The sequence below is a fragment of the Felis catus genome, chromosome D1, assembly GCF_018350175.1.
Source record: "Felis catus isolate Fca126 chromosome D1, F.catus_Fca126_mat1.0, whole genome shotgun sequence".
Classification (NCBI taxonomy): Eukaryota; Metazoa; Chordata; class Mammalia; order Carnivora; family Felidae; genus Felis; species Felis catus.
The window spans coordinates 109,578,317-109,605,757 of NC_058377.1; the positions used below are offsets into that span (position 1 = coordinate 109,578,317).

The 27,441-nt window shown below is 56.5% G+C and overlaps 4 protein-coding genes across 23 annotated transcripts in view; 3 read left to right on the plus strand and 1 right to left on the minus strand.

Moving 5' to 3' along the window:
* CD1H11orf80 (chromosome D1 C11orf80 homolog) overlaps positions 1 to 7,252 on the plus strand; it is a 112,792-nt gene extending 105,540 nt beyond the window's left edge. For all 12 annotated transcript variants that reach the window (XM_023240092.2, XM_019812721.3, XM_019812725.3 and 9 more), the window contains 3 exons: positions 3,432 to 3,507; positions 6,810 to 6,997; positions 7,095 to 7,252. In XM_023240092.2, the coding sequence (XP_023095860.2) occupies positions 3,432 to 3,507; positions 6,810 to 6,997; positions 7,095 to 7,160 (330 nt within the window). In that variant the 3' untranslated portion in view covers positions 7,161 to 7,252. The remainder of the gene's footprint in view (positions 1 to 3,431; positions 3,508 to 6,809; positions 6,998 to 7,094) is intronic.
* Positions 7,253 to 7,267: 15 nt separating this feature from the next.
* RCE1 (Ras converting CAAX endopeptidase 1) lies at positions 7,268 to 18,644 on the plus strand. 5 transcript variants are annotated; one of them, XM_023240095.2, is made up of 9 exons: positions 7,275 to 7,574; positions 7,711 to 7,813; positions 7,907 to 7,990; positions 8,221 to 8,299; positions 8,828 to 8,995; positions 9,124 to 9,195; positions 9,467 to 9,529; positions 10,991 to 11,049; positions 17,844 to 18,644. In XM_023240095.2, exons 1-9 carry the CDS (start codon positions 7,390 to 7,392, stop codon positions 18,105 to 18,107), a joined length of 1,077 nt encoding a protein of 358 aa, XP_023095863.1. In that variant the 5' UTR covers positions 7,275 to 7,389; the 3' UTR covers positions 18,108 to 18,644. The 5 variants fall into 5 exon arrangements, with proteins under 5 accessions (XP_023095864.1, XP_023095863.1, XP_023095867.1 ...); XM_023240099.2 differs by having other exon boundaries at positions 7,289 to 7,574; positions 18,445 to 18,644; XM_023240096.2 differs by lacking the exon at positions 9,467 to 9,529 and having other exon boundaries at positions 7,268 to 7,574.
* PC (pyruvate carboxylase) overlaps positions 12,327 to 27,441 on the minus strand; it is a 101,890-nt gene continuing 86,775 nt past the window's right edge. For all 5 annotated transcript variants that reach the window (XM_006937555.5, XM_006937556.4, XM_011287047.4 and 2 more), the window contains 12 exons: positions 27,061 to 27,243; positions 17,070 to 17,214; positions 16,622 to 16,711; positions 16,311 to 16,532; positions 15,668 to 15,824; positions 14,905 to 15,145; positions 14,504 to 14,753; positions 14,056 to 14,300; positions 13,791 to 13,970; positions 13,468 to 13,716; positions 13,037 to 13,177; positions 12,327 to 12,954 (listed from right to left, as the gene is read on the minus strand). In XM_006937555.5, the coding sequence (XP_006937617.1) occupies positions 12,706 to 12,954; positions 13,037 to 13,177; positions 13,468 to 13,716; positions 13,791 to 13,970; positions 14,056 to 14,300; positions 14,504 to 14,753; positions 14,905 to 15,145; positions 15,668 to 15,824; positions 16,311 to 16,532; positions 16,622 to 16,711; positions 17,070 to 17,214; positions 27,061 to 27,243 (2,352 nt within the window). In that variant the 3' untranslated portion in view covers positions 12,327 to 12,705. The remainder of the gene's footprint in view (positions 12,955 to 13,036; positions 13,178 to 13,467; positions 13,717 to 13,790; positions 13,971 to 14,055; positions 14,301 to 14,503; positions 14,754 to 14,904; positions 15,146 to 15,667; positions 15,825 to 16,310; positions 16,533 to 16,621; positions 16,712 to 17,069; positions 17,215 to 27,060; positions 27,244 to 27,441) is intronic.
* On the plus strand, positions 21,333 to 24,111 carry LRFN4 (leucine rich repeat and fibronectin type III domain containing 4). The gene is made up of 2 exons (XM_003993691.5): positions 21,333 to 22,681; positions 23,268 to 24,111. The coding sequence occupies exons 1-2, from the start codon at positions 21,333 to 21,335 to the stop codon at positions 23,827 to 23,829; spliced, it is 1,911 nt and encodes a 636-aa protein (XP_003993740.2). The 3' UTR covers positions 23,830 to 24,111.

Genomic DNA, 27,441 nt, shown 5'->3' on the forward strand with positions numbered 1-27,441 from the left:
TATCATAGGACCTAGGATGTATGGATAGGATCTAGAAGTGTTTCAGCCTGTGAAGACGTTTTGCTTGGGCCTCTCTGATATCCCAGTGATCTCTCAAAAGGAAATGATCTGACCTCTTTTGCCCTCTTCTGTTGTTATAGTGATGGCTTATAGCCTCTGGGCCATTCATAGTCCAATTAATTTGGCAGATGGCTAGTGAACTCAAGGTCTTAGTAGTCCTAGGTCTTAGAAGAAAGGAACATTTATTGGATCCTTAATCTGTGCCAAGACTTCCACTTTAATACCACAAAGATCCTACAAAATATGTTGTAGTTTTCCCATTTTATAAATGAAGAAACTAGTTAGAGAACTTTCCTTATTTGCCCAGAATCACATAGTTAATAAGTGGCAAGGCTAGGCTTTGTACTGAGGTCTCCTGGTTCCAAAGCCTAGTAACATTGCTACCATATAGGACTGGTATAGGAATGTTCCATACCATATAACCCAGGGAAGATGAGTGATCAGAGGCACTCGTGAGTAAAACTTGTGCTTCTGCACTTAAGACCATTACTATTTCCTTCTTATAATATCCCCTTGGTGATAAGTAACTTGATAGTGGCACAAGAGTGGCACCCAGTGGCTTCAGCTAAAAATTACAAGGGTCAAATTCTTTTACCTCTGGACCAGTCCCTCAGTTTCTATTTTTATTTCTTTAAATGTTTATTTATTTATATTTGAAGGGGGGGGGGGTTGGGGAAGAGATAGAGAATCCCAAGCAGGCTCCGTGCTGTCAGCTCAGAGCCTGACGCGGGGCTCAAATCCATGAACCATGAGATCATGACTTGAGCTGAAACCAAGAGTCAGTTGTTCAACTGACTGAGCCACCCAGGCACCTCCCCAGTTTCCATTTTTAAACTGATAAAGTAGAATAGCTGACCTCTTGAATAATATAGAATAAAACCATCTATGGCTGTTATATGAGAGAATATGTATTTAGAGTTTTATAGAAAATATTTAAGAAAAGGCCATGCCAGGAGTGGAGATTTATAGCTTGGGTGTTGGAACATAGGACAGTGGGCCATAAAGGATAAACAAGATAGTTCTCCAGGGCTAGTGTCACAGATGTCTGTAGTGACTGAAAACATAAACCCATAATAAGAGCAGTGACAAGGAGGTAATTTTCTCAGGAAAGGTACTGTTTCCCAAGGCAGGGAGGGGAATTAAATGTCTCACAGTGTTAAATCCAGGGAGGTGTATCCTGAAGATAGAGCTGTCTCATTTGGGGAAATCTGATGATGAATGAAGGGTATACAAGATTCCCCTAGGTCTGAGAGCTTTATATCTGAGTGTGAATTTCCTTGGTGATATTAGTTTCAGAATAAGAGAAAGTTTTGCCTATTACATGAGATTTTTCAGGGAAGAATGAAGTAAGAAAATAAGATTTCTCTTGGGGCATGTGGGTGGGTCAGTTGGTTAAGCGTCCAACTTTGGCTCAGGTCATGATCTCATGGTTTGTGGGTTTGAGCCCAGCATCGGGCTCTGTGCTGACAGTTCAGAGCCTGGAGCCTGCTTCAGATTCTGTGTCTCCCTCTCTGCCCCTTCCCCAGTAGTGCTATCTGTCTGTCTGTCTGTCTGTCTGTCTCTCTCTCTCTCTCTCACACACACACACACACACACACACACACACACACACACACACACACAAATAAACATTAAAAAAAAAAAGCTTTCTCTCGAAGAAAAAAATGGAAATTTTCTTCGTACGGTTTCTTTTTTCACACCGTTAGGGTCATCTTTACCATTCTGTGTTCCTTGGAATGTACTTAGAAGTTGAAGTTTTATTTAATGAACAATACATGACAGTATTTTTTATTGAGTTATAAGTCACCATAAAATTTACCATTTTAAGTTGTACAATTTAGTGGCTTTAAATATAATCACTGTGCTGTGCAACAGTTACCACTAAATTCCACAATATTTCCATCATGCCAGAAAAAAACGCTGTACCTATTTGTAGTCAGTCCCAATTCCCCCATCTTCCATCTCCTGGCAACCACCAGTCTACTTTGTCTCCATGGATTTTCCTATACTGGTTCACGTAAATGGAATCAAAATAGGTAGTCTGGCTTCTTTCACTAAGCATAATGTTTTCAAGATTCATGTTGTAACATGTGATGGTACTTCATTCCTTTTTATGGTTGAGTAATATCCTTTTGTATGGATGTGCCATATTTCTTCTACCCATTCATCAGTTGATGAACCTTTATGTTATTTGCACTTTTGGGCGATTATAAATAATGCTGTGAACATTTTTGGATGGACATGTTTGTAAATCTCTTGGTTATATATCTAGTAGTAGAATTGCTGGGTCATATGGTAACTCTATGTTTAACATTTTTAGTAACTTTCAAACTATTTTCCAAACTGGCCATTTTACTTACCCAACAGTAATGTGTAGTGGTTCCAATTTTCTACATTGTCACCAACTATTGATATTGTCTATTATTGTTGTTGTTATTTTATTACTATTACTACTACCATCCTAGTGGGTGTAAAGTAGTATCTCATAGTGGCTTTGATTTGCATTTCCCTAATGAATAATGATGTTGAGCATCTTTTCATTGGTTTATTGGCCACTTGTATCTCTTCTTTGGAGAAAGGTCTCCAACTCTATCAAACCCACTTTTAATTAGGTTGTTTGTTATTGAATTACAAGAGTTCTTTATTCTGGATACAACTCCCTTACCAGATATGATTTGCAAATATTTTCTCCCATTCTTGTGGGTTGATTTTTCACTTTCTTTATTGTGTTCTTTGAAGCACAAAAGTTTTTAATTTTGATGAAGACTGTGTCTGTTTTTAAATACTTGTATTTTTGAAAAACAAGAAGCTAGGATTGGGTTCTGATCTTAGTAAGCTTAGAGAAACTTTTGTTTCTCTATCCAAATTGAACCAAGTGTGGCAGGACTTCGAAAGGCTACAGAGGACGACAAAATGTGCCAGGCTTCCCAGGTTTGACTTCAGTCAGTTATATGTAGATCACTTACCTCTATGCAAGACACTGTGCTAGCTATAAAATGATGCAGTCACAGCGAACCTTACCTTTCAAGGAACTTAAAATGTGGAAAATGGGACACACATAAAAATGATAAATAAGGGCAGGCAGTGCATCTTCAGAGCCCAAGGAGTGGGGCAGATGGTAAGCAAGTTACCAGAGGTCAGAAGAGGTGGGAAATGCCTGGAGTACCTGGAATGAGCTGCAAAGGCTCTAACACAAGGAAGCCCTGATGATTGGGGTTGGGTAGGGGAGACTCGCATGAGCGGGGAGGAAGAGGGAATTCCAGGTAAGGGAGGGCAGCCCTGTGAGGCCAACAAAGCCACCAGGCACACTTGTCTCACTGGAGCTTGTTCATGTTCCTGCAAAACTCACTTAGGACTTCTAATTTTTAAAGCAGCTGCTCCCAGAGAAAAATGCAGAGCAGAGCACAGAAGATACACATGAGAACAGCAGTCCAGAACTCCTTACAGGTAAGAGATCAGCTTCTCAGGTGAGCCTAGGAGCAAAGCTCAGAAGTGAGGTACATTGGCTTCAAGCTTTCAAACTACACCTTCCACACCACAGCAAAATCGTGGGACTTGGCCGGCTTCTACCACCACTATGGGTGTTCTGGAGCAGCAGGGGGGCATTCCCTCCCCAAAGTTGGTATGATAGAACTAGAAATTCCTAGTAACGTTGTACAGTTAAAGATAGCTGCACATGAAGGGGCAGGGCCCTGAATCTAGTTGGTTCCTTCACATCTTTTCTCATTACTGCTGTTCTCCCTGGTTTTGGTTACTACTCTGGGGCTCTGGAAGCTACTCCTGGGTACAGAATACCATCTCAATCTTGATGTATGTTATAGGAAGTTGTCATTGTGTGTGATATGGTGGTGATTGTACTGGTCTTTTCCCCCTCTCCCTCCAACACTTACACAGCCTTCAGAGCCAGCAGCGGCAGAGAGATGTGTATATGGCCGGAAATAACCATAGCCACAGGTGCCTGAAACTGATAGTGCAGGTGCCAGGCACCTGCTCTTAATTCTGAAAACAATCTTATGATGTAGTGTTACTATTCTCATTTTACAGGTAAACTGAGACGTTTACAGAGAGGTCAGTAGACTCACCCAAGGTCACACAGCTAGTAAATGGCAGAACCAGAATTCAAACCCAGGCAGTCTGGCTCCAGAGCCAAGACTAGCAGGGATGCACCATCAAACAAAACAGAGCCTGGGCTTGTGGGAATTTGGGGACTGACTTCAGCACCTATACTTTGTTGGTAAAATTCCTCTTTCCAGGGTCACAACTACAACATACTGCATGATGTCCAAACTTAGGCCTGAGAGGTATTCCTGAATCATTCTGTCTGTTGAACCATGTTTCAAATGTTGTGGGGGCTGTTGGCTACTGAAAGAACCCTGCAGTGAAGGCTGTCATAATAAAGCAAAGAATCTATTTTTATACATTAAGATTTGGAGATTAAAAAAAATGAAAGTATACCACATTCAAGTCAGTATTTATGTAGTGAAGAGTAAAAGAATAAGTACTTCCCTTAGAAGGGAGAAATTAACGTTCTATCCAGCACCTTCTATGGACCCAGGGGGATGCTAGGCTTTTCCGGTGACCCCTCTGACAATGACCCTTTGGTATGGGCAGCAGTAGTCCCCTTTCACAAGAGACAACCCAGACTCAGGCTGGGTAGAGTGCTCTCCAGGAAAATAATCTGAATTTCAGCCTGTGCTTTTTCCACTGCAACATAAGCCTTAAAATCTAGGCATTTATTATCTGGTGAACCACCCCCCCCCCCCCCCGCCTCCCCAGAAGACTGCTTGAGCTGCTTAGCTTTACAAAGTTGCAGCTCCAGTCACCATCAATCCTGTGTCCCACCCACATGGGCAGTTCTGCTAAAGAAAATCACTGAAAGTTGGATGATGCCACCATACATCCATGGTCCATTTACTGGTGGCCTCCAGCTGTCGGTCCTTTGTGTCGTCTTTCTGGCCTCATCAGCAGCTACTCCATTCTTTCAATAATCTACCCAGTCTCTGACTCCTGTCTTGGGCACTAAGTGCCCAAACTGTACCAGCATGGGGATCCATCCCTGCTAGGCTCAGGGGTGGCATTAGCCCTGTTGCTTTCTCAGGATCTGCTTGTATCAGCCATCACTTCTGCACCTTCAGTTTCCCTTCTGAGGTCCTTCCTCTCAGCAGGGCAATCTCTTATTACTTAAAAAGAAAATCTCCCATGATCTTGAACTTTTTCCATTTATTTCTCTCCATCACATCTCAGCCAGGGTTCTCAATCTGGCTCTCCCTTTCTCCTTCCCAGTCTCCAGGGCACTTGCTTCTTCTGTGGCCTCTCTTGTTTGGGAAGGCTTTGTATTTACCAAATTGTACATTTATCTTTACCATACATGAACTATTTACAAAACTCAGCACTGTAAAATTGTGACTTACGTCATTCTTCCCTCTGAGTGTTCTCTTTACCTTCCTTTGGCCACCCCTAAACTGTGCTTGTATAGCACTTCTTCCCTCGCTGCTCTCTTCCATCCCAGGCATTGAACCTTACATCTGGGCTCAAGACTCCCCAGTTGGCATGACCGGCCCAGGCCTCTCTGGAGTGCCAGATGGGAGATTTATCTGCTCACTAGGCAGGTCCATGTGGAGGCCCCATTGTTACCTCTACCATGATTAACAGCACCACTCCTTACCCAGTTTTTCACATCTGAAATGAGATTCACTTAAGATGCCACTCATTATCATGTACCACACCTCCTATTCTGTCGCCAAGACCTGTCGATATGGCCTCATGAATATACTTCTGACACCTAGTGTCAGAAGTGGTGCCTCCAACCATCCATCCCTGCTGCCTTCCCTCTCCTGGGTTCTTAAAGTCTTCTAATTTGACTCTAGCCAACACCTTTGACAGAATAATCTTTCTAAGATACAAATTAACAATGTATCTCCAGTGCTTATTAAAATTCTTCCCTGCCCACTTTCTACAGTAAAAATCCCTGTTCTTAAGTCTTCTCTGATTCCTACTAACCCCTTCAGATTCATCTCCTAGGAGCCCCCCCCCCACCTTTTTGCATTTTATGGAGGATACTAATTAATGCCTTTGGGTATTTGCCTCTTTCCACCTGGAATTCCTTTCCTCTTCCTTGTTGGTCTGGCATATTTCTCTTTATCCTTTAAAACCCAGCTGAGACATCTCAGGGAAACCTTTCTCCACCTCTAGGAATGGTTAACAACTTCTTTCCGTGTTCTATCCCTGGGCTTTGTACACACTTCTGAATCCCTTCTAGCATGAGTGAGTTTTACCCAGGGAGCAGTTCATTGAGGCTACATTCCCAGGACCTGCTCAGAAAGAATTTATGGATCCAAACTCCCTTTAAATTTGCACAAGTGCATCAGTTAATGGTAGGGAGGGTGCCAGTGGGCACTGCTCAACGCAGTGTGAGCTACGAAGGGAGGGGTGAGGCTGACTTTCAGGCAGGGGGATCACAGCTTGGCAGGGAGGGAGGAGCTGGATAGTGCAGACTCCACGAGGAATCTGTGCAGATAAAGAATGAGTGGGTGCAAGACCCAAGTGAGGATGGAAACCAATCTGCAGCCTCGCCCTGTAGGACCGGGGCTGCCGAGTTTTGATCCAGACGGACCTGATGAAAGGAATTTGAGATGGGAGGGCTAAGAGAGCCGGGACCAGCTCCTCCCTTCTCCCAGGTGTCTTCAGCCCCAAGGATCTTTCTAGCACTGGGCCGTGGACGTAAGGTAAGTGGGCTTGTTTTCGTCTAGGAACCAGCGAGCAAGTGGAAAACAAGAGGCTCAAGAGGGGCAGCCTCCGGCGGGGCATGGAAGAGACGCAGGCTTTCCACTCTGCCAGGGCCCCGAGCCAATTAGAGGCCGCCGCGCGCCGCACAGAGCCTGCAGGGGCCTTCCCGACCCCTAGCGGAAGCAGGGCGAGCCCTGGGGGCGGCCTGGAGGTAACCGGGCGAGGGCCGCGCAGGTGATGGAGCAGAGGGAAGGCGGAGACGGCCGCTGCCGATGGGTCCTCACCCCGAGCTTCCTTTCCTCCCGCAGGACTCGCTATGGCTGCAGGAGGTCTCCAATCTATCCGAGTGGCTGGATCCCGGCCCTGAGCCCTAAGCTAGGGTGATCTCCCCATGCGCCCACGCCCGCCCGGTAGCTGCCGGGGCAGCGTGCTGTCTGTTGTTCAATAAACCTGCTCCGCGCGCGCAGCTTCTGCTTCAGTGTCGGGGGCGGGGTCAGGGGCGGGGCTCCCGCGCTGCCGGATGACATCACTTGCACTTGCGGCAGGCGCGGGTCGAGCGGCGGCGGGATCGCGTCACTGGTGCGCGCCGCGGCTCCGGGCGCGATGGCGGCGCTGGGCGGGGATGGGCTGCGCCTGCTGTCGGTGTCGCGGCCGGAGCGGCAGCCCGAGTCAGCAGCTCTGGGCGGCCCGGGCCCTGGGCTGTGCTGCTGGGTGTCTGTGTTCTCCTGTCTTAGCCTCGCCTGCTCCTACGTGGGCAGCCTCTACGTCTGGAAGAGCGAGCTGCCCAGGTGCGGGGGCTGCGCGCGCGGCCGGAACCCGCGCCTCCGCGAGGCGGGGCTGTGGGCGGGGCTTGGGCGATCCGGGGGCGGGGCCGCGCTGTCCAGAGGAGGCTGTGGGCCCTTGAACTTACTGCCCTCTCCGTAGGGACCACCCTGCAGTCATCAAGCGGCGTTTCACCAGTGTATTGGTGGTGTCCAGCCTCTCGCCTCTGTGCGTGCTACTCTGGAGAGAACTCACAGGCATCCAGGTGCGAAGGAGGCGGGGCAGAGGGCAAGAGGGGGAGGATCTCAGGGGTCTGAGAGGAGAGAGCAAGACTGATGCCTCCTTTCCTGTGGCTCAGCCAGGCACATCCCTGCTCACCCTGATGGGCTTCAGGCTGGAGGGTATTTTCCCAGCAGCACTGCTACCCCTGCTGCTGACCATGGTGAGTACTTGTTTTATTTTTCCATTTGTTAGCATGACGTTCCTTTCTGTGTGTGTGCGTGTCCATCTTTTGACTGATGGGCGACAGAAATTGTGAGATGGCCCTTGGGTATGCCTGAGTGGGACATCCTGGCTAAGAATAGGAAGCTTTAAGTCTTACGAGTTCTCTTCTGGGTTAGGGTAGTGGGACTGTGGCTTAAACTATTTCTGTGATTGCTTTTTTGTCCCCAGATCCTTTTCCTGGGCCCACTGATGCAGCTCTCTATGGATTGCCCATGTGACCTGGCAGATGGTTTGAAGGTTGTCTTAGGTGAGTCCTAAGGGCTGAGAGAAAAAGCAGGCAGCCCAGCACAGTGGGGAAAGGGAATAAGTGGCCTCATAGTGAGTCCTGGACATGAGATAGAGGAGATGTTATTGGTTTCCAGATCAGTAAAATGGGAACATGTAACAGATGACCTGTAAGAGTTGGTTTCTGAAATCCAAGGAGGCTCCTAGGAACCCCCAGCAGTACTTTGTGTGGACTAAAATGTGTTGTTCCTTCCTCCCCTAATCTTTGGCTTCCTCAAACCAGAGCTGGTCTTGGGTTCTGGTTTTGATGTTTCCAGAATTTGCTACCAAAATACCTTGCTTCAGCTATTCACGTCTTTTCTTTTCAGTTCTCGAGACATTGTTTTATACTGCGTGTGATAACAAAGCTTGACTCTTAAATGTCTCCTCAGGAGTATTTATGTCTGAGTTTGTCAAGGAAAAGGCTGTGGGAGAAGGGTCCCCTGGGGCCTCTAGGAGTTCTTTGTTCCATACCCTGTCACCGATTACTGGTCCTGAATCCCTTCCTTAGCTCCTCGCTCCTGGGCCCGCTGCCTCACAGATATGCGTTGGTTGCGGAACCAAGTGATTGCGCCCCTGACAGAAGAACTGGTGTTCCGGGCCTGTATGCTGCCTATGTTAGCACCATGCACGGGCCTGGGCCCTGCGGTGTTCACCTGCCCACTCTTCTTTGGAGTTGGTAAGTTTGCCTAACCTGGTTCTGTTGAGATGTTCCCAGCATGAGAGCCAAAAATGGGATTTGGGGCAAGGGTGTGGCATATAAGGCAGGCATAGAGGAACGTGACATGGTTCTCGCCTTCCTTCCAGCCCATTTTCACCACATTTTTGAGCAGCTTCGATTCCGCCAGAGCAGTGTGGGGAGCATCTTCTTGTCTGCAGGTGAGTCTTGGAAAGCTTGCCTGGGGCAGTCCTGGGTTAGGGTGTGTAGGGGTGTCCCTCGTAGCCATTCTGGAGGAAGAATTGGGAACAGAGGGATGTAGTATTGGAAGGGCCCCTGGCCGTGGGAGTTGGGGTGTAGAGGACAGCCATAGGTGCTGGGGCAGGCAGCCACTGCCCTCAGGGGGAAGGGGAGGTTTCTGGCTGATGGGTGTGCAGTGCTGGGACTGGAAGAGCATGCAGGTGTGGTCACTCGAGGCCTCCCCGTCTCCAGCGTTCCAGTTCTCCTACACAGCTGTCTTCGGCGCCTACACTGCTTTCCTCTTCATCCGCACAGGTTGGTCCTCAGTCTCTCACGGGTCCCTGGGGACTCGGGCCCACAGGAGTGGGTGGGAATACGGGAATGCTGTGTTTGTTGTAGGAGTGACAAGTTTCTTCTACTATGGTGTTTGAAACAGGCAGAGCCAGGGCTCTCAGTCTGGTGAAGTCTGAGAGGTGGAAGGGAGCAGAGGCCATGTGGTGTGTGTGGGCGGTCATTGACTTCCTATTTCAGGGATGTGGGTGATTGGCCCTGGGAGGCGGTGGGGCTGCTCCATGAGCTACTCTGTCTCCCCTCCCTAGGACACCTGATTGGGCCGGTTCTTTGCCACTCCTTCTGCAATTACATGGGCTTTCCTGCCGTTTGCGCAGCCCTGGAACATCCGCAGAGGCGGCCCCTGCTGGCAGGCTATGCCCTGGGTGTAGGACTCTTCCTGCTTCTGCTCCAGCCCCTCACGGACCCCAAGCTCTACGGCAGCCTTCCCCTTTGTGTGCTTTTGGAACGGGCAGGAGACTCAGAGGCTCCCTTGTGCTCCTGACCCATGCTCCCGTACATGCTCCTACGAACTCTCACGGGCTCCCCAGCCCCTCCCTGTCAAGGGGTACTGCAGGGGAGGAGCTGGCTGGGGCCCCCGAGATCTCAGGAATTTTTGTAGGGGATTGAAGCCAGAGCTAGTTGAATCCCAGGGACCAAGAGAAAGGAGCAGATATCCAAAGGGTGCAACCCCTCTCCAAAGGGGGTTGAGGAGCAGCTGGGAGTGAGGGGACAAGGGGCAGGTCCCAGGAGCCGTACACTCCCTTCCTCACTTTGGACTGCTGCTTTTCTGAGCTCCTCTGCCCCCCTCTGCCTCTGAAAAGCTGCTCGGGGGTGGAATTTACAAAATCCCTCCCCCCAACTTCCCAGGGTTTTCTCATTGTCTTTTTGCATCAGGACTTTGTATTGAGATACTAAAGAGATTTAACTTGGGTAACATGGCCTTGGACCTTTGAGAATCAATCTGTTTGGGGTCTTGTGAATGTGCCCACCACCTGTCTTGGCTACCTTGGACACTGACCACTGGGCGGGTCAGCCTGGGAGGCACAGTTCCCTGAAGTGAAGGACAGGATGGGGTCCTCTGGCTGCCTTCCTCCTTTCTTAGCCATGCCCCAAGTTGTAGCACATGGGGTTCTGACTGCAGGTACCAGGTGTGAACTCAGCTCATCCTGGGGCCTGTGCCTTGGCTACTAGGGTCAGGGGATGGAACGTAGGGCCATGACCTCAGTGATGGAGTCTCCAACCTGTATCCTCTGAGAGAGCGGAGGGTCGACTGTGGGGCCTCTACCAGGACCTCCCCAAAGTCTACCAGCCTCACCTTACACAGGAGAAAATAACAGGTCCAAAATGGTAGAGGAACCAGCTCACGGTCACATGGGTAGTAGAGGCTTTCCTGGCTCTCTCTGCCTTGGGTCTCTGCCACTGTGCTGCTTGTCTCGTCCCTAGAGGAACTCAGAACAAAGGCTGCAGCCCTGAGAACAGCAAGGACCCTGCCAAATAACACTGTAAGTCAAGATTCTTTCTTAGACTCTTCTAGTGTTGTACCTGCCCATCACCTTCTTTTTAGAATGGTTCTCATATTTTCATTCCCTTGCCCCTGGGATTTTTTAATTTTTGAAAGGATATACTTTCAGGTCCCACTCTAAACTCAAGGAGGCTGTCCCAAGTCTTGCTCCCTGAGGCTGGTGGTTGAAAGGAAATGGATGTGCAGTCACTCCCCAGGCACCCCCAGCTTGGCTGTGACTAAACGACATTCATCTGGATCTAAAAAGTCATCTTGATAGTCACACACCTGCCTTGCTGTGGAGAGCCTTCCTGTCCTCCCAGCCTATGTAGCAGCTGTTGGGGAGGCAGATGGGGTATGGGGTGAGTATGGGGCTGTTTCAGAGGGTACCTTTGGGATCTTGGTGTCCAAAGAGGAGGAAACCCAAAGCTGCCCCCCAAATTAGGTTGTGGTACCTGAGGAGCACTGGGTTGGCAGAATGCTGGGGACATACTGCCTGCCCGGTCCCCTGAAGGTTGGGAGATCCGAGCTCTGCTCCTCCCCTTCCTCATGCTACTGCTCAGAACTATGCAGCACCCCCATTTCACCTCACCATGGTCACCTCCCCTGTGGAGGTTGGGGGTGGGTAGCAATGCAGTGATGCATGCAGGGTTGCCAAACCCCCTGCAGGTGACAGATTCTCCTGAGAGCTTGCTTATGGGAATGGGCGGGATTAGATCTTGAGACTCTCAATCCAGTGCTGACCTCCCACTAATATCCTCCCCCAAAGGCTCCCACATCCAAGGGTTTTTTGCCCATCTCCCGGAAACTGGTGCCTGTTCACATCCAGTCCTGAACTATTGAAGTGGCAGGCTGGCCCTGAGTTTAGGAAGTAAAGCAGTGTGGCTGGAAGCAAAGCAACTCCACTGACAGCTTGGGTGTGGACCCTCCTCTGCCTCTTACTAGCTCTGGGGTCCTGGATAAGCTATTTAACTTCCTGGGACTCCCATTTGTGTCCATTTTGTGAATGTGATTGATTCCCTGAGTTAATGGGTGTTAAATGCGTAGAACAACACACCCTTGTCCAAGCTCTCCATGCAACTAGCTAATTCTAATTGGGGTGTATATACCATAGGCACTCTATAGTGGCTGAAACCAAGGCCACTACTATTCTCCCCTACCCTCCAAGGAGGATACAACCGACCTGCCCCTGCCATGGGGAGTCCCAAGAGGCAGCCCTGCCCCTATGCTGAGTAGTGCTGGGGGGGAGGCGGGGGCTGCACAAGACCCAACATGAAGGGCAGGGGAAGCCAGTTTTATTGAGCAAAGTTCTCAGGACTTGGAGCCTAGCTCTTCCCCCAAGAGGTAGGACCCCTAAATTTGCTCCCCTGGGTCTTAGGCCCACCTACACCACCACCTGTAGTCTCCAAGTTGAGGACCCTTATTTGGCAAGAGATGAATATGTGAGCAGCTGTCCAGCAGGGAAAAGACAGATGGCTGGAGGAAGGGAATGTGCCACAGCAGGCAGTGCGTCTCCTGCCACAAGCAGCTGAGGACAGGAGCTCCAGGGCTAGGCCTTTCTGCCCTTGGGCACTGGCTGGCCTGGGCCTGCCCTGGCAGCTCAGTGTCTATTGAAGGCTTGGGGTGGGTATGGCCAGGCTGCCAATCTGGGGCAAGATCACTCAATCTCCAGGATGAGGTCATCGCCCTCCAGTGTCATGTCTGTGGTTACGTGGACCTTGCGGACAGTGCCCTCCATGGGTGAAGTCACTACAGTCTCCATCTTCATGGCGCTGAGCACACACAGGGGCTGGCCCTTGGCCACCTTGCCCCCAGCTGCTACCTTGATGTCTATCACCTTCCCAGGCATGGGCGCCCCGATCTGGCCCTTCACATCCTTCAGAGCCTTGGGGTGGAAGTGCATCTCCTGCAGACAGGACAGAAGGAGGAGTGGTGAGGCACAGGCCTTACCTGTTCCCACCGCCTGGTTGCCCCTAGCAGGGCTATACCTTCATGGCCTGAGTGTCCTTGACCAGAATGGACCGCAGCTGTCCATTGAGCTCAAAGAAGACCTGCCTCTGGCCAGCGCGGTTCAGGTCACTTATAGCCAGGGCTTTGATGTGCAGTGTCTTGCCCCGCTCCAGCTCCACCTGTAGGGAGGGCATGTAGGCTCAGAGCTGGTGAGGCGGGAGGGGGTGGGGCGGGCAATAGAACACACAGGTCTCAGTAGAACAGCCCCCTGACCCTGTCCCAGGCAAGTCCCCCAGCCCTGGGTCTCAGCTCCTCACTTGTAAAGGCCTAACCTCCTGGTTCCTCAAGAGTGCTTTTGGGTACAGCTTGTGAGGCCAAGTGACAGCCAAGCCAAAGCCTGGAGCTCTAGATGTGCTGGTGTCCTTAGGGGTGCTGGGGTGGGGCGTAGATAGGTGCCAGAGCCACTGACCTCAAACTCCTCTGCAATTTTGGGTCCCTGCAGGAAGAGGCGGGTATTGAGGCTATCCAGGGGACCAAAAGTAGCCGTGAAGTCCTTGAAGTGTGCAAAGACATCGGGGTATATGGCTGCTGAGAGCACATCCTCTGGTGTCACCTCCTCCCCGTGCCGTTCAATCAGCTCCTTCTCCAGCAACTGCAGATCCAGTGGAGGGAGGGAGGCTCCGGGCCGCCCCTCGACCCTTGGCAGGTCCTTTAGCACCTGGGGAGCAAAGCAGGGTCAGGCCTAATGCCTGTACCCAACCCCCACCCTCACACTGTACTGGGCCTTCCTACCTTAGAGCGAAGGGGCTCAGGGAACCCCCCGTGGGGAATGCCAATGTAGCCCTGCAGGAACTCTACCACGGAGCGGGGGAAGGACAACTCTTCTGCTTGGGCTTCAGCCTCTGCCCGGCTCAGCCCATTCTGCACCATGAACTGGGCCAGGTCCCCCACGATCTTGGAGGACGGTGTCACCTGAGAAGAAAAGCCCCTGGGTTAGGATGCTTGGTACCTTATAGGAGGTTCAGAGGCAGGGATGAGATCACTGGGCCTAGCTCACCTTGATGAGGTCGCCCAGCATCTGGTTGGCCTCCACGTAGGCCTTCTTGACCTCCTTGAACTTGGAGCCAAGCCCCATGCTGTGTGCCTGGAAGTGCAGGTTGGTGTACTGGCCCCCTGGGATCTCATTCTCATACACATCCGAATTGCCAGACTTCATGGTGGCCGTGCAGTCAAAGGCCGCATACAATCCCCGGGCCCCCTCCCAGTACTCACTGTAGTCAAACACGCGCTCCAGGGGCACCCCTGCAGGGAGGCCAGGAAAATATGCCAAGTTCCCAGGTGCTCCTCCCAGGACCCCAGAGCCAGCTCAGGTCCCATCTCAGATGTGGGTGATGGAGGGTAAGGCCAGCAAAGATCATCTGGATTCTAGGACAGGCCAGACTCTACTGGGATTACTACGGGCCATGGCTGTGAGGGAAATGGCCATGGACTCCTGCCATTCCTACCTGTGTCCATGGGAGTCCCTCGGGTGCAGGCCACCAGGGCCCCCATGCTGGGCTGTGAAGTCATCCCGGACATGGAATCAGCTGCCACATCTACCACATCGGCCCCAGCCTGGGCACAGGCCAGCATAGCTGCCACACCTGCCCCTGATGTGTCGTGGGTGTGGATGTGCAGCGGGAGGTCAGGGAAGCGGTCCCTGAGGGACCTGACCAGCATGGTGCAGGCCACTGGCTTTAGCAGCCCTGCCATGTCCTGGGGCAAGAAGAGAGAGATGGTCGGGTAAGGAGGGGGTGTGACACGTATGTGGTAGGGGATATGAGGGGGACATAGTGGGGGAGAAGGGGAAGCTGGGAGAGGTGGGGAAGGGGCAGGGGGGACTCCTGGGACAGGTGGGTCCAGGCACCTTGATGCACAAGATGTGGGTGCCAGCTCGAACCAACTCTTCAGCCAGGCCCATGTAGTACTGCAGTGAGTATTTGGTGCGGCTGGGGTCGGCCACGTCACCCGTGTAGGAGATGGCGGCCTCCACCACACCGCCAGCATTGCCGGCTGCCTCCATGCCCAGTAGCAGATTGGGCATGTAGTTGAGGGAGTCAAAAACCCGGAAGACATCCATGCCGTTCTCTTTGGCCACCTCACAGAACCTGAGTGGGTAGAAGAGCCCAAGGGTCGACCCCATCCCACTCTCCCCTGTACATCCCTCTCTGGCTCTGACCGGGCAGGGAGAGTGGTGAGCCCGTGTGGGGGCACCCCAGTGTGGACAAGGCCTTCTCGGGCAGCCTGGGCTGGGCAGGTCCCCTCAGATGCATCTGGCATGGAGCAGTGCTGTCCTGCCCTAGTCATGTACAGTGCAGCTCAGTCTGCCCAGGTCAGAAGAATCAGCTAGGGATTCTTTGCGGTGGTCCCTCAGAGTGGTGGTCTGAGGGAGAAGGAACACTGGACAAGGAGTCCTGAGGCTTCTGCTGCCCCCATGAGCTAGAAGTTCTTCAGTTCTCCAACTAGAATTCTGCACTTCATGAAATTTCCAGATAGCAGCTCTCACTGGATACAGCTACTGAGAGACTTAAGTGTCAAGCTCTCTGTGGGAAAGCGCAGGCCATTGCAGTGTGGCCTGGCACCCACTGGACCATGCTGTGCAGCGTCTGCCCACCCAACCCCAGGCTCACTTGAAGACCACATTGTCGGGGTAGTTGGTGTAGCCCACGGCGTTGGCCCCCCGCAGCAGCATCTGGAACGGGATGTTGGGGATGAGCTCTCGGAGCTCCTGCAGCCGCCGCCAGGGGCACTCATACAGGAAGCGCATGGCAACATCAAACGTGGCTCCTGCACGGGGACCAAGAGGCCCAGGTCAGCCCCTCACTTCCCCGGGCCCCCGCCACACCCTGCAGCTCTGCAGCCTGAGCCTCTAACCCGGACACCCTCGCACTCATCTCCAGGATCCTTCACATTCCTGTTCCAACCCCTGGAGACTTCCCTCTGCTGAGGGTAGCTCAGGATCAGTGTCCTCTTGCCCCCTTTCACAGGGTACCACCCTACCACCAGTTCTCCATGCTAGAACAGGCTCGTGGCTCCTCTCTGACCCTGAGCTACTGGGATCTCAGCTATGCAATCTCATGCCCAGCAACCAGGCCTGCCCAAAGTGGGCACGAGTCACTGCTGAACAAATGGAACACCATGCCTTGTTTGCTTCTCACTAGTTTCCTCAGTGTTAACATTTTAGCTTCTCCTGGAGTGGCCAGTGGTGGGGCCACACTGGATACCCAATTCCTTCCAGGCACAGTCCCACATTCCAGCCCTCCTCCAGCCTACCTCCCCAGTTCTCTATGCTGAAGAGTTTGCTCAAGTTGTGAGCAACATAGGGAGCAATCTTTTTGAGATCGTGGGTTCGCACACGAGTGGCCAGCAGTGACTGGTGGGCATCCCGGAAGGTCGTGTCCATCAGCAGCAGCCCCTGGTGGTTCCGCACAGCTCGAGCGAAGCCCTCGGGCCCCTCCCGCAGCAGGATGTCTCTGAAACCAGCTGGGGGTGGGCCTAGGGCAGACCTGGGCATTAGCACCCATCCTTCAAGCAGCAACCTCCTCTTTGCCTCCCCCACAAGTTGGTAGAATGAGCTCACCTACCTATGGGCACTGCAGGGATAATGGGGTCTGTGGGGCTGGGACTGGCCTTGACGGGGATCGGGGTGGTTGGGCCGTTCACCATGACATGACCTAGGGAGAGAGTGGGAAGTGGGGTCAGGACAGGCTGGGGAAGAGTCTTGAGTTGAGGGCAGGAGTAACATTTAGATGGGCCTGGGGATGAGAGGTTCCTCCAGGATCCCAACTCCTCTAGTTGACCCCTGCCCTCTCCAAAGCCAAGGCCTCCTGGGTCCAGGCAATGGGAACCTACTAAGGGCTGCATGGGTGGAGAAGGGGCATCCCTGTGATCAGGAGCAAGGAGGGTGAGCAAGGTGGGAGGGTGCAGGACCAGAATGAGGACAGGGACAGGGCATGCTAGGAAGCTCTTCTAGGCAGGGGGCCAGGAGCGAGGCATTTGAGAGAGGAGAGGAGGGCAGTCTTGGGGCCAGACCGAGGTAGTGTAGCAGCTTCTGGGCCCGGTTCTGTGCAGGCCGCAGCTGGAATAGCTCCGGGTTCTCATCGATGAACTGGGTGTCCACGGTGCCGGCCAGGAACTGCTGGTTGTTGAGCACGTTCTGCAGGAAGGGGATGTTGGTCTGCAGAACAGAGGTGGGTGGGAGGGCATCACCATGGAGCACGGAGGGGGAAAGGAGAGGCTGAAGGCGCCACCCTGGGCCAGCACAGCTCTCCAAGTTCCCCAGAATACCATGCTGAAGTCTGAGGACTCATCCCTCTGGAATGACATTTCCCCATCTCACCAGCCCCCTATTCTGGCAGAGTCCCTTAAGCTGTTAGGGGGATGAGCCCACTTCCTCCCCCCTTGCTCACCCCAGAGCATGTGCTGAATCACCTCCTCCTTCATCAGGGATCTGGAAATAAGCACCTTCCCACCACACACTCTAGAAAACGGGTCAGGCCTTTCTCATAGCACCATGACATATTATGCAGCCATGCTTCTTGAAACATGTCCCTACCTTTGCCAGCCCCTCCTCTACCACCCCAACAGCTACACTTTGTTTGGTATCCTCACTGAGGGCCATCCTTGTGGCTAACTCCCGTGGGCCCTCTCCCACCCTTCACTTGCTAACAGCTCCCACCTGGACATTCTTGCCCTGGGCTTCCAAGACCTCTTGCTCTCCTTCTCCTCCCCAGTCCCCACTGGGGGCTCCTCTCACCCCTGCAGGATGGAGTTCTCAGAGCTGTCACTGGGCCTCTTCTCATACAGGACACTCCCTGGGTGGCCTCATCCTGGGCTTCCAGCTCCAGAGCCAAGACCCTAAAGCGGAAATCCCTCCTGGGCACCTCTCCTTGTGTGGCCCTCACACAAGCTCATCAAGTCCAAAGTCGGCTTCCCTCACCCAGTCCTCCTCTGCCTTCTGCTGCACGCCTCACTGTGCACCCAGTTACTAAAACCTGCACTCCGTCACCCTCAACACCCACCCCTGTGTCACCAGGTCAAGAGAGACAGCTCTACCATGGCCATCTCTAGACTCTGTGACCCCTGGTCTCCAGGCCATGCCTTCTGCCAGGTTTCCAAGTCCTGGCTACCTCCAGCCACACCAAACTTGCCTTGTGCTCTCATGCCTCCACCCCTTTACACCTGCCCGGTAAGCTCTTCCTGGAAGTCTGAACTTGACGGCCTTCGTCTGTACCTCCTGCCCTCACGACAGAGCTGGACCCTCCCTTTTATAGTAGGCTTCTGTGGGATCGGCTGTCGGAAAACACCTCTCTTGTCCTCAGCTTTTACTTGTCTCCATTCTTCATACGCCTGGGACCATTTTGAGGGCAGGGGTGCTGAGGTATATGTCCACATGCTTTGTGCACAGGGCCCTCATTTCTGCTCATTAAACTGCTGGGGGACAACATGAAGCTGGAGCTGGGCAAGTCCAACCTAGGGGCCACCTGGGGCCTAGGAGCCAGCACTGAGAGATGTCCCAGGACTGCCAGCCCATGGGTGGAATCCCAGTGTCCACGTGCCTGTGCCCACATAGCTGTCACTTCAGATAAAGCATCTCTGTGTCACCCATTCATGACCTCTGTTGGCAACTTCAGTGGGGACTCCAGGCCCAGCATGGGTTGCTGGGCCCTGTTGCTACTCTTGAGAAATTCTGCCTATCCGACCTAGCATTCCTATCACCTGGAGCCTCAGGTGGGAAGGGTGCCTCCCCCACGGGAATTGCAGAGCAGGACCCAGCCAACATTGCCTTGGGCCTGTCTCATGTGACAGATCTATCAGTCTGTCTGAGGCTAGTCCCTGTCTCTCCTAAAGGAATGGGGACATTTCAACTGGACCAAAGCACGGCATTTGAGAAGATAAAACCGATTAAATCATCTAAAGAACCTAGAACCACATAGGGGTGGGAGGGATCCTCAGAGACCTACCCTGTTCCACCTTACACTTCCCATTTGCAGGCCCCTCCTCCTTTTAATTTTGGGGGAGACGTCATGTGACCCCCTATGCTGTGAGCTCCACGGGGGCAGGAACTAGGCCCATCTGGTTCCTGATGTACCCCCGCTCCCAGCACAGAGTGGCTTGTGATGGATGCTAGCATGCTTGTACACTTAAGAAGGAATGAAAACATTTTTGAAAGGGAAAAGAGGAACATAAATACCAATGCCACAGAGCATCAGTTGACCTGGGCTAGAATCCAGTGCCTTCCTTTTACAAGTGCAGTAGCTGAGGCCCTGGGAGTGGCGACATGTAGGAGGGGCTTCCAGTTACCAGGTGGCTACACCCCCCACAGGCTACATCCTTTCTCCTGTCAGCCCTATGAGGTACAGAAGTACATGCAATTAATACCCCCTTGGCCTAGGTGAGTAGTGTGCCAGTGGTTACAATAACTTGCCCAAGGTTACCTACTTTACCAGGCAGAATCAGAATTCCGTGTTTCCCGGGGGCGGGGGGGGGGGGGGAGGGGTTGGTGGCTGCTACCCCCTGGGGAACCATGTCTGGAGACAAGGGAAAGGGATAGGCGTGGGGGGTGCCCGGGTAGCCGGAGGACTAGGAGATACGTGGAGGAAGTGGCGACTTGCCTGGTTTCCCGAAGGACCAGAGTGCCCAGCCTGGTTCGAGCACTCAGTGCTCCCACTCAAGCCGCGGCTATGGGTGGCAGGAAGCCGGAAACTCTCCCCCACCGGGAGCCCTTCCTCAGCTGGGACGAGCTCACCGTGGGCCGCTCTCCCAGGAAAACGGCCCGGCAGGGGCAGAAGGGGGAAGGAGGGGCTGCCGGCTCGGCGAGGACCACTGACGCACAGCTTCAAACAGCGTGCCACCGCCGGCCTGCTGGGAAACGGCGCAGCGCAGACCAATCGGGCCGGAGGCGGAGACCGGTTGGCTCCCGAGCATGCCGGGCGGGGCGGGGAGCCCAGGAAAGGGAGGGAGGGGCGGGGCACGGCGCCAGCCGGGAGGCCGAGCCCTCTCCGCCCCACCCCGCGGCAGGCCGGCCGGGGGTGTCGCCCCAGCCCCTCACCCCCACTCCCGGCCCCGTGCCTGTTGGGGACCCTCCACGTGACTCGGTGATGCAGAACGGTTGTGACCTTCAGCGTGTGTCTGTGAGGGTCCCAACAACAGTGCGGCTTTGCGCCCGGCCCTGCCTGTGGGTGCGGGGACGTGTGGGTGTGTGGGCATGTGTGGGTGTGTTGGGGAGGGTGCCCAGCGACATGTGACAAAGGCTCCCGTCTCCGGGAGATGGTGAAGGGGCCCGCGAGCTGGCGCTTTGTCTGGCTGCCTGCAGAGTGACGGTTCGCGCAGCGGCGGCGGGCGCCCGTGCGGTGCAGGATGCCGGGGCGCCAGGGTGGCCGGGGGCGCGCGCGCCCGTGCCAGGGTGAGTGCGCTGCGGCAGCGCCGGGGGACTGCGCGGCGGGCCCGCGCCGGCCCGGGCCTCGGGCGTGACCGGGAGCCACCCGTGGGCGCTGCAGTGGCCGCGTGTCCCCGTGACCTCGGGAGCCAGCCGGCCCGGGTGGATCCCCGTGCGCCCCTCCCCGTCCGCCCTCCACGTGCGTGTCCGCGGAGCGCGCGCTCGCCGGCGCGCACCCGCCTGCCTGTCTTCGCCGCCGCCGCCGCCGCCGCCGCCGCCGGGAGCCGCCGGGAAAAGGTGCCGGGAACCGAGTGAGCCGGGGCCGCGGGCCCGAGCGCCATGGGCTGGAGGGCGCGCGGCGGGCGGCCGGTCAGCCCCTGGCCTCGCCCCCGCGGGAGAGCCGCCTGGAGTCGGCGGGGGCTGGCCAGGCCCACGGGGAGGCCGGCCCGCTCCCCCTGAGCTACAGACACCAGGTGAGGGGGGCTGCGGGGCACAACAGCAGTGGCTGGCCAGGGAGGGGCGCGGGGCCAAGGGAGGGGCTTGGGGGGGTGTCTTCCCTGGAGGGGGAGGGATGGTGCGGAGGGAGGGGGCTGGCGATTCCTGGAGACGCCAGAGAAAGGAAGTTCCGGGACCCTCCCTGCTCTAGTGCCCACCTCCGCTTCCTGCCTCATGCTGCACCTCATCCCCAAGGCCAGGACCCCCCTACCTGGTTGGGAAATGTGACCTTTGTTGTGGGGGGGCCTGGCAGGCCCCAGCCTTCTTTCATCCCTGGGGGGCCCTGTGGGCCTCTGACCCTGATCCCCACCCAGACCAGGCTCCAGAAGCTGGCCCTGGGGACCAGGCCCCAGGGCACAGTGGGCACCTGCACCAGCCCCACCTGTGCCTGGGCTGTGGCCCTTCCCTACAGGGCGCTCACCATGGCCCCGCCACTCCTGCTGCTGCTGCTGGCCAGTGGAGCGGCCGCCTGCCCACTGCCCTGTGTCTGCCAGAACCTGTCCGAATCACTCAGCACCCTCTGTGCCCACCGAGGCCTGCTGTTCGTGCCACCCAACGTGGACCGCCGCACCGTGGAGCTGCGGCTGGCTGACAACTTCATCCAGGCCTTGGGGCCACCGGACTTCCGGAACATGACAGGGCTGGTGGACCTGACGCTTTCCCGGAATGCCATCACCCGCATTGGGGCCCGCGCTTTTGGGGACCTGGAGAGCCTACGTTCCCTGCATCTGGACGGGAACAGGTTGGTTGAGCTGGGCACCGGCAGCCTGCGGGGCCCCGTCAACCTGCAGCACCTCATCCTCAGTGGCAACCAGCTGGGCCGAATCTCGCCCGGGGCCTTCGACGACTTCCTGGACAGCCTGGAGGACCTCGACTTGTCCTACAACAACCTGCGGCAGGTGCCCTGGGCCGGCATCGGTGCCATGCCTGCCCTGCACACGCTCAACCTGGACCACAACCTCATCGACGCACTGCCCCCGGGCGCCTTCGCCCAGCTCAGCCAGCTCTCCCGTCTCGACCTCACCTCCAACCGCCTGGCCACGCTGGCACCAGACCCGCTCTTTTCCCGGGGGCGCGACGCGGAGGCCTCACCCGCCCCCCTGGTGCTGAGCTTCAGCGGGAACCCCCTGCACTGCAACTGCGAGCTGCTGTGGCTGCGGAGGCTGGCCCGGCCCGACGACCTGGAGACGTGCGCCTCCCCTCCAGGCCTGGCCGGCCGCTACTTCTGGGCAGTGCCCGAGGGCGAGTTTTCCTGCGAGCCGCCCCTCATCGCCCGCCACACGCAGCGCCTCTGGGTGCTGGAGGGCCAGCGGGCCACTCTGAGATGCCGGGCCCTCGGTGACCCTGCGCCCACCATGCACTGGGTCGGCCCTGATGACCGCCTGGTTGGCAACTCCTCCCGAGCCCGGGCTTTCCCCAACGGGACCCTGGAGATCGGGGTGACGGGCTCTGGGGACGCAGGGGGCTACACCTGCATTGCCACCAACCCTGCCGGGGAGGCCACAGCCCGTGTGGAGCTACGGGTGCTGGCCTTGCCCCACGGCGGGAACGGCAGTGCTGAGGGGGGCCGCCCAGGGCCCTCGGACATTGCCGCCTCGGCCCGCACTGCTGCCGAGGGCGAGGGGACACTGGAGTCTGAGCCAGCTGTGCAGGTGACAGAGGTGACTGCAACCTCAGGGCTGGTGAGCTGGGGGCCAGGGCGGCCAGCCGACCCTGTGTGGATGTTCCAAATCCAGTATAACAGCAGTGAAGATGAGACCCTCATCTACCGGTGAGGATGCGCTTTGCTGCCCACAGCCCCAGCTTGGCTCCCAGCTGCCCTCTGAGCCCCTCTCCACCCCTCCAGCACTCACCAGCTTTCACACACCCCTCCTAAGCTTCTGGGGGGGGGGGCACGGGGGAGGGGGGATGCAGAGGGAGGGGAGGGGCAGGCACCAGGGAGAGGGGGAGTGCCCCAAGAGAAGTCTCTCGGTGTGGCTGAGCGAGTACAGGCTTCCCGGGGTTTGGTCTCTGTTCAAGCACACAAGCCTGGGCTGCACATGTGTTATTTCGGGCTCTGGCGATGTGATTCTCCACCACCTCCTTGCCTTGCCCTGGGCTTGTGCATCAGCACACACGCCTGTCTGTCCCCTTGCACTGTCCCCAATTGCAAAAATGCATGCCTGTCTTGGTTTCTCTGCCTTCTTCAGTAAACAAGGCCCATGTGGTCCTAGGGGAGGGGAGTGTTCAGAGCTGGGACTCAGGAGCATGCAGTGCGGGTGGGTGGTGGGTGGTGAAGGGGCCTTTGAGGCCGTGTGGGGCTGGGGGCTGGGGTCAGAGCCTGGACCTGGGCTCTGACCACCCACCCTTGCCCATAGGATTGTCCCGGCCTCCAGCCACCACTTCCTGCTGAAGCACCTAGTCCCTGGTGCCGACTATGACCTCTGCCTGCTGGCCCTGTCACCTGCCGCTGGGCCTTCCGACCTCACAGCCACCCGGCTGCTGGGCTGTGCCCGTTTCTCCACGCTACCGGCTGCGCCCCTGTGCCACGCCCTGCAGGCCCACGTGCTGGGCGGGACCCTGACCGTGGCCGTGGGGGGTGTGCTGGTGGCTGCCTTACTGGTCTTCACCGTGGCCTTGCTGGTTCGGGGCCGGGGGGCCGGGAATGGCCGCCTCCCCCTCAAGCTTAGCCACGTCCAATCCCAGACCAATGGAGGCCCCAGCCCCACGCCCAAGGCCCACCCGCCGCGGAGCCCACCGCCTCGGCCCCAGCGCAGCTGCTCCCTGGACCTGGGGGATGCTGGCGGGTGCTACGGTTACGCCAGGCGCCTCGGAGGAGCCTGGGCCCGACGGAGCCACTCTGTGCATGGGGGGCTGCTCGGGGCAGGGTGCCGGGGGGTGGGGGGCAGCACGGAGCAGCTGGAAGAGAGTGTGGTGTGATGGGAAGGGAGTCGGCCCAGGGCGGGCTGGGGAAGGGGCAGAGGGTGTGGGGCGGGCAGCTGCTGGGCCTGGTTGGGTCGGCACTGCCTGGGAGTCCCTCCTGATTTTACCCTTGGTACCTCAGGCCTCCTCTGTGCTTGGCCAGGCAGGGGGCCCTCTCCCTGGTTTTGGCCTCCAGACCTGCGTTCCACTGACAGGTGCTCACAGCCACCGAAGCAGGGGCTGCACCAACCAAGCAGGAGTCTTGTTTTTCTTTATAATAAAATTGTTGGGTACACCTCAGTGCTAGCCTTGTCTTGTCCTGCTAGGCTCCTGAGGGGAGGGGGAACATGTGGGCCAGTAGAGGCGTACGGACACAACAGGGTCAGGCCTGGGGCTGCCAGCCCCGCGGAGGCGACCCAAACGGCCCGAGCCTCATCCGCCTGATAGCGGAGTGCTGGGATCTGGTGCCTCCTGTCCCAGCCTCTGGACCCAGCCTCTAGACAGCTGGTGGGTGGGGGACTATGCCTGAGCCCTCTGCGCCCTGTTCTTCTATCTGTAAGCACAGAACGCCCCTCCCTGGCAGGACGCGGACAAGACGTGACATCCTCATGGAGGCATGGATGTCACAATACCCAGTGGCAACACGGGCCCCGGGGGACATGGCACAGCCTTTCAGGGCAAAGAGACCTGAACTGGCAACATTCTTAACTCTGTAAGAAAGTCCCCCATGGCTCCCGTCAGTGACAGCCTTATTCACCATCTCCCTGGGCAGCTTCTGGGTTTGTAAAATATCATCCCAGAGGGACTAGAAGAGCCTTGGAATTCCACTGCCCTGCTATCAGCCCAAGACCTTCTGGAAGGTGCTGTCAGGGCTATGGGCCCTGAGCTCTCAGCTGCTCCCCCGTGGCTTTGCTCTGGGCTTGTCCGGAAAGACTGAGTCAAACCCTCACTGGACACTGGAGGGGCAAACACCAAGGGGTGCCTACACCCACGGGGCCACTGCCCTGCTTCTATGCCCCACTTCAAGAAGCCACAGTCCCGGGCTGGGGGGGGGGGGGGCACGCCCTGCTCTGCCTCCTCTCTGCCCGAGATCCCTGCCAGCCTCTGAACAATCATGGCTCCCGGTCATAGCCGGGAGGGATCTGTGCTCCAAGTACTTGCAGATATGTGGTTCTTCACCCTGCACGGGGCACACCCAAATGCTTCGAGAGCACGCAAGTGCCTGGGCCCCACTGTGGAGGGTGGGCACAGGCACCCCAGGGCCTGTGATGGTGCCCGGGCTATGGCAGCCACGGTCCACACACCAAGGGGCACACGAGTGTCTCTGTGTGCGGCCCGCCGTGGTTCTAGTGGGCGCCTGGGGAGAACCGGCACAAGAAGATGTGTGTGCACGCGTGTGCTGGCCAAGCTCACACACTTGTGGGTTTGCACAGTGTTGACACACACGTGTGCCTGCCCTCGCAGCCCCAGAACACATACCTGGATGTGGCCGGGGAGAGACCCCGGTTTAAATAAAGGAAACAGAAGGACGGGAGAGCCTGAGCCCTCCTGGGGGCCGTGGAGAGAAGGCAGGGATGACACAGGGCCGAAGGGCCCGTGGCAGAGGGACAAGGAGCGGAGAGCTGCAAGGTGGCAGGTGCAGGGTTAGCGGGAGGCTTGAGACGTGCCAGGGTGTGCATCTGGGGAGGACCCTGCGGCCCCAAGGAACTAGAAACACGTGTCCCACAGCTGGCCTTCCCACCTTCCTCCCTGGGAGCCCCCTGGCCCCGGTCTCCCTCGTCCAGGGAGCTCTAAGGCAGCAGGCACTCGTGAACCTGCCAGGCTGTGGGACAGGGGGAGGATCCCCAAGGGCCAGTCAGGGTCACCAATAAGGACAACACAGAGCAACATGGGCAGGCGGGCGAAGGGTGGCGTAGCCGGGCCCCACACCAGGGTCATGGTGTGGTCACGCTGGCCACCCAGCCCCAAAAGCAGCCCCGGGACACCATGTTGGGAAAACCAAGACCCCGCAGAAGCAGCTTGAACACATGACGTCACAACGCATCTCTGTACGTGTGCAGGAAACCACCCCCAGACCAGGAGCCCCGAGGCTTCCCACAGACCCCCCAACAAGGCCATTCCCTCTGAGGTGGGCCGAGGGCCCGAGGGGAAACAGCTGACCAAGCACTGGCCCCACAGTCTCCCTTCCTCCCTCTTCCCCTCCCAGGAGCTTTCTCGAAAGGCTACCGCACCCGCCGGGGTCGCTGCCACAGCTGAGAGGGCTGTCACAGGGCGCCAAGAGAGGACAGGGCTGCCTACGTGGCCTGACACCGCCAGCGGAGCCCGGATCCCAGGCAGTCCCGGTGGCAGCCAAGAGGAGAAGGTGACACGGGGGGGGGAGGGGGGGGCACCAGCCAGGGCCCCAGCATGTGCCCCCCGCCCGCCACCACCACCGCCACCGTGCACGGCAAGCCAGGGAGGGCGTCCTCTGCACCGGGCGCCTCCCTCCGGAGTCCCAGGAGCCGCACCGGGCGGCACGATCCACTGAGGGCAGAGCCTTTCTTCCCGCAGTGTCTACTGGCAGCATCTGCCCGGGGGGTGCCCACGGACATGTCAGCAGCGCTGGCCTCAAGGACAAGACGGTATGTGGCTGTGATTTCATCTCTAGCCACAGACACAGGTAACCAAGAGGCCAACGGGCATTTCGGGTCCTTGCCTGGCACCTGCGCTATGAGCCCCTGCAGCGGGGGAACCCCGGTCTCCCTCTGCCCCCTGCTCGTGCCTCCCGCTGCAGTCTCCCCTTCCCGGCCGTCCCTGCTAAAGCACCCGACACGACGCATGTGCCAGGCAAGGGGAAGAGGGGAGCGAGGGCAGACGGGGGTCTCACTTTATGCAAAGTGACCTCATCCACACAGGCTTGTGCTCTCACCCAGGGCGATCCTGGGATTGAGAATTACCTGGAAAGCTCGTTCAAAACGCAGGCTCTGAGGCCCCCACCTAAACCTGTGGGATCAGAATTTCCAGAAGGGAGGCCTGTAATCTGTGGACGGAACACACACTCCAAGGGATCTCACCTAAGAGGGGCAGGAAGGAGTGTGGGGCTCCCCAGAGCAAGACTCTCGCCTGTGGCCCAGGGCCAGTGCCCCCCTAAGCATCTGAGAAACCCGGTGCCCAGGCCCACTCCCAGCAATGGTAGAGCAGCCAGCAGAGTCCACGTGCAGCCAAGGACTGGGAGCGACCAGAAGGCAGGCAGGGCCCACAGCCTCTCACCTTTACACCCCGGACTCGGAACTCAGCAAGGGCTCTGCTCATCTTGGTGGCAGCCGTGGGGTGGTCTTTGCCATGGGCAATGACTTTGACCAGCAGGGAATCATAATGCGGGGAGATGACAGCTCCTTGGAAGGCAGATGCATTATCGAGGCGGATGCCCATGCCCTCTCCGCTCCGGAACACCTGCGGGCAGAAGTCGGGACCTGGGTCGGAAGGGGGAGTCAAGATGTGGCCCCCAGCCCAGGCTGGACAAGCATGGGTGTGGCAGGGCACCGGGACTGGTACCAGAGCACCGCGGGTTAGCCCCAACTCTGGCTTGCGAAGTTCTGCCTCACTCCCGTCAGCAAACCCAGGGGCCTACCGGCTTCTCTGGGTGCCACA